General features: G+C 33.1%; 1 protein-coding gene across 1 annotated transcript; it reads left to right on the top strand.

Moving 5' to 3' along the window:
- Positions 1-677: 677 nt before the first annotated feature.
- LOC143565203 (uncharacterized) lies at positions 678-1,981 on the top strand. Its single transcript, XM_077052246.1, has 2 exons — positions 678-749; positions 1,166-1,981. The coding sequence occupies exon 2, from the start codon at positions 1,208-1,210 to the stop codon at positions 1,979-1,981; it is 774 nt and encodes a 257-aa protein (XP_076908361.1). The 5' UTR covers positions 678-749; positions 1,166-1,207.
- The last annotated feature ends 3,753 nt before the right edge of the window (positions 1,982-5,734 follow it).

Here is a 5,734-nt window from a genome sequence, read left to right as displayed (position 1 = left end):
TGCATTATTTGTAAATTGATACTTCTCATGCATTTGACCCGAATTCATGGGTATTGGTCTAACCAAACCCATATATTATTTAAACGGGTTATAACATCTCATTAAATTAAAAATAATCTCACCAAATATTTGATATGAAAATCCTATAAAATAAGGATATAAAATAGTATTCTTTTTTTTTTTGAGAAAAATATATTATTTATAATTAAGAAATAATTTTATAGCAAAAAAAATAAGCGGGCTCGCTAAACCCAAATAACTTTTAAATCGGGTCATAACATCTTATTTATTTGTGAAACCTTTTTATCATCAAATACTAATTATATTATCAACTTATGTACAATAAATAAAATTAAATCTAAAAAAATATATAAATATTATAAACGAATAATGTGAACCAACCCAGGTCATACGGGGGATAAAATCTAGTGTGTGTGTATAAGAAGTATATTTTTTCTAAGAAGCGTAGGAAGTGCGTTTTCACCATTAGATTAAAAAAAACACCCCGCAACTAAAATAAAACACACCACAAAATAAACAAATCGCAACTAAAATAAACACAACTTAAAATAAACAAACTTTCTATATTCATCGTAAAATCAACGTATGTAACTTCTTATTATAACCCCCACCGAGTATATAATACATATTTTCATTTCTCATAAATAACTATAACCAGTAGCAGACCATTTTCCTTCACATCTCAAAACCCTAATTTTAACAACCTCTTTTTAACAAATCAAGATCAGGTACGTAATTCCTCATCATTCCTTCAATTCAATTATCGTTGAATCTATCTCTATTTGGTCAATCTAATTGTGTAAATTAAATAAACCACACATGTTTAACCAATAGCTCGATTCAATTTATGGGAATTTGTTGAATCAAGCTTGCGATTATCCTTTCCTTTTGTGCAAATTGTTTTGGTCGAATTGGGTATTGGTTTAATGCATCCAATTGTGCAAATTCAAATTGAATTGTTTTTTTTTCTTTCTAATTATGTTTGTTGTTTATATTTGGAATCGAATCTGAATTATGTGAATCTGAGCATGGTTGTGATAAAGTTGCATAATTTGGTCGAATCGGTGGTTAGGGTTTCGAAAGAGTTGAACAATTGGTTGTTGATATGTTGTGAATCTTAATTTTGATTGTGATTTCTGTGCAGAGCACACCAACTGTTTGATTAAATTACTTTGATGCGACAATAATGGAAACGAACGTTTGTGGTGTTAATCATGTGGATTCGGATGTTCTTTTGCCTCCGAGAAAGCGGTTGCTCGCGTGTTTGAAAAGGCAAAGCAGCGACATCAATGGAGATTCAAACTCAAACTCAAATTCAAATCCCGATTCACCCTCCATTCACAACACACTGGACCAATTAGACACCCGCATCAGTTACTTGTTAAAAGCACATTTGAGCAATGACAACCCTTCACAAGAGGAGATTGTGGCCTCCTCACGAGCAGCAGCTGAGGCAGCAGTGAAGGTTGCACTAGCTGCACGAGCTGCAGCTCAGGCGAAGGCGGTAGTTGCAGCAAAAGCTATGGCTACCGCAAAGAAGGCTCTAGAGTTCGTAGCAAATGTTGAAGATGGTCAAGAGTTATCATTGTCTTTAGAACAACAATTAAGAAAAGGTAAAATACAAAAGCAAATCGATGTTCAGATGTTGTATGATAATAATAGTAATAATAATAGCCCGAGGCTAGAAAATGGTAAAACAAATGATGAAGAATTAGCACGTAAGTTGCATCAAGCTATTAACAGCTCACCAAGAATGTCAAACGGTTCTGATGTGAAGAACCATAAGCACAAAAGGCTTAAAACCTCGACAAAGGAGAAAGGTGGTGATGCTGATGTCAATATCAAAAAGAGGGGGAGGGTGAAACAAAAGAAGTTACCCTTAAGCGTTTGTCAATCTAGGGATCAAGCAGGCCCGCAAGGTGATGTTATTAGAAAGCCCGTTATCTGGCGGGCCCAGTGAGATGGGCCCATTGTGAAATGTAGGGCGTTTAAGGCGCCTGTTTGTGTAAAGCAAAACAATGTTATGCAGTTGTGATGATCGTGTTTTATTATAAAACGTTAGCGTTTGGACAGCAATGGGGCCAGGCAATCCGATTTTATGAGTTTTAATAGACCGAATCAGATGATGTTTAGTATGTATGTTTAGATTGAGGTTGTTATAATCTTATAATAGGCTGTTTGAGTCTATGCAGTAGGGGTATTTAGGTAATTTTGTTATGCATACGTTTTGATAGGCAGAAAATTACACTGATGTATAAAGGTATTTTGGTAATCTTTAAACATTAATAGAAGAAATTAATCTATGAAATGGGACTAAATGTGTTACATTTTTTAAAATGTCTAGTCTAAAAATATATTTTTTTAAAGTATGTATCAAATCAGTAATTTGGGTAAGCCACATGAACCAACCGTGTAATCCGTTCTTTCTTGTGGTTATCAAATAATTACTTACTTTCCTGGCATGACATAATGACCAATTTACCTTGACCTTGACGATAATAATAATAATAATAATAATAATAATAATAATAATTTTTTTAATGTCAGATTGTCAGTTGTGCAGGGTTAAATTGAAGTTGTAGAGAATGACGGCTGTGAGATGATTAGACAGGTGATTGATCAAAAGACTTGTAGTGAAATTGTTGGTGATCTTTTACTCAATAATAGTATAATAATAATAATAGTAGTAGTTTGTGTTATTGCTTTGTAAAGACAGTTTTTTTTCTTTTGAATAACTCAAAATGCTTCGTTTTTCAACTTATAGATTTGTTGTAGTGAAAATGCTTCCTTTTTTCATAGGTTAGAATAAAGCTTTGGCTTATTGCTCTGTCTGAAGTTTCCTTTTTCTTTTTTCTGTAATATAAGTACACTTTAATACTGTGTTATCCTCTTAAAAGTAATAATTAAAAGGAATAATTAAAAGGATATCAAACATCCCTTTAAATCAAGCCATTTTATAGGTCCAATCCAATCTTTTTGTCACAAGTAAATTCAATAGTTTGTTGGAGGTATGCATCCCTATTATGATGTAGGCTAGATATATATATTTTAAAGCACTAGTTGCGTGCCCGCGTAATGCTGCGGGGTATTCACGCAAACATGACATCGGATGCGTTACCGGTCTGTATGTGTGTGACTTCATAATAGTACGCGCGTAAACTGAAGATAGTATGTTCGTATTGCGGCATTGGAATCTTATCCGGTGTTAGTAAGCATCTCACACAATAAATGTACGCACGCAATCAGGTGTCGGTGCGCACGTAACGCTACATTGAATTTGTCTTGACCCACAACCCGTTCCACTTGACACTATTCTAACCCGAATTTCGTTATGACTTGGCCCCTTTCAACCCAAACATGTCCCGAACCAAACCAAATTAACCTTTTTTGTATCGACCCATTCCAACCTTAACCTTTTAGATTCATGACCCGAACGACTGCCCGCCTGATTCGTGTGCCGGTCTTTAATGGTAATCACGTAACATGTTACGTTTTAAAAATTAAAAAAATATAGCAATACCATACTCAAATTAAAGAGAATAAAATACTCGTTTTTATGGTATAATGTTTTTAAAAATATTAGCGTGTGAAAAAATTATAAACGTTTAAACATCGTAGGGATAGTTGGTTTAAAATAAGGGGTAGGGGTGTTCAAAACCGGATATCTGGAGATTCGGATATCCGAACATTTCGGATAGTGAATTGCACTATCTGAATTCTTATCCGAAATTTCGGATATTCGAATTCGGACATCCGAAATTTCGGATATTCATTCGGACAGTGAAACGGATATTCGAATTTGTATTGCATTTTTAATTCGAATATCCGAAATTTCGGATATTCATTCGGACAGTGAAACGGATATTCGAATTTGTATTGCATTTTTTTTATAAAAGTTTGCAACAAAAAATTGGGATCTGATAATAATCCAACCCTGTATTCAGTAAAGTTTTTCCAAAGAGAAATATGCCAAAAAAGGAAGATGAATCTTATGACAAACCACATATGTGGTACTCAACATATGTGGTTATACAATTAAGTTGATTCTTGAAGCAACATTTTAGATGAACCATTTATGGCATCTTCAAATCTAACAATAATCAAAGATCTCAATACAACATCAAAATATACATGGCAGATTCATGGATACAAATAACCAAAATATCAAGATATCCGATTTTCAGCAATGTAGATGCTAGACACGGAGACGATAGATCAGTGGCCGGAGATGCTAGACACGGCCGCCGGCCGACGGAGATGACGGTGGAGGACAAGTTTTGAGGGTTTGGTCTCGTGAAGAACTGGAGGCTGAGGAGCTTATGTAAAGCGTAAAGGGAAATTAGGGTTTCTCTCTTTTATACTTATAAATAAATCATATATAAAAATTATTATATTTAATATTCGGATAGTTCGGATATCTGAACTATCCGAAAATCCTAAAATCATTATCCGAATCTGAATCCGAATTTACGGATATCCGGGATTCGGATATCCGAGTTTTTAGATAGTTCGGATATGGATTTTCAGATAATTCGGATACGGATTCGGATTCTTTTGAACACCTCTAATAAGTATATATGTATCTATTATATAAATTAACAAAATATGATTAAAGTGAAATGACCAAACTTGTAATTATTTTTAAATAGATTAAAAACCAACTTCTTTTGCTAAAAGACAAAATTGTCAAAAGACAAAATTGCCCTTAAAACGTCTTAATCTTATGCATTATAGTTTGTACTAAAAGCAACAAGTTTAGTAACTCTTAAAAATTAAGAGGTCCATCACCCATGCTTTATATATAGTATAGATTGGTCGTCCACAAACTCAAAACTTGCACATGGGAGTGTTCTTCGAGTCAACCTGATCGGGTTAATCGGGTTGGGTTAGTCGGGGTTTTTTTGTAAAAAATATCTAACCCGCAAACCGACCCTATTAAGGTTCGGGTTAGTCGGGTTCAGTTTAGTTGGGTCGAGTTAGTCGGGTTAACCATGTTACTTTATAGTTTTAAGTTGATATTTGTGTTTGTTACTTGTGGGCTGCAAAAATTCTCATTCCACTAAAATTTTAAATTCTTTCACAAGTAATTATCTTATAATTACATATAAACTGAAAGAACACTAACAAAGGCATGTACGTGTTCGTTCATTTAACTTTAAACGAACCCGAACATGAACACTTAAACAAACAAATATTTGTGTTCATGTTCATTAGTTAAAAAATGAACATGTTCATGTTCATTCATTTAAAATATAAACGAACAGTTCACGAACATAAACAAACATAACTAAACAAATGTAAACGAAGATGATCATATATTGACATACATTAACGAACACAAACATACATTAATGAACACAAACATACATAAACGAACATGAATCATAAATGAACGTGTTTAATTGAACACGAACAAACAAATATAAAACAGATTAGGGTGATATTTATAAATGCAAATAATATTTGATAATTTATATTTAATAATTTTCTATCAATATGTAAATAAACTAAATGAACGATCATAAACGAACATTCACAAACATAGATGAATGAGTGAAACATGTGTTCATGTTCGTTCGTTTAATTAAATGAACACAATATTAATGAATTTTCGCTGAACAATTCATGAAAAGCAGAATAATTAGCTCCTCTACCAAAGTTATACTATTGACTTTTTTCACCCTTTCATCATTGTATTTGAAATTCGGGTAAC

The sequence above is a fragment of the Bidens hawaiensis genome, unplaced genomic scaffold (genome assembly GCF_021521415.1).
Source record: "Bidens hawaiensis isolate Kalapana, Puna unplaced genomic scaffold, B.hawaiensis_p1.1 tig00022304_1, whole genome shotgun sequence".
NCBI lineage: Eukaryota > Viridiplantae > Streptophyta > Magnoliopsida > Asterales > Asteraceae > Bidens > Bidens hawaiensis.
Note: the sequence above shows the minus strand (reverse complement) of the source record. Positions and strands in the feature narration are given on the sequence as shown.

Coding starts and splice junctions, on each gene's coding strand:
- LOC143565203 (XM_077052246.1), top strand. CDS start 1,208: ATGGAAACGAACGTTTGTGGTGTTAATCATGTGGATTCGGATGTTCTT.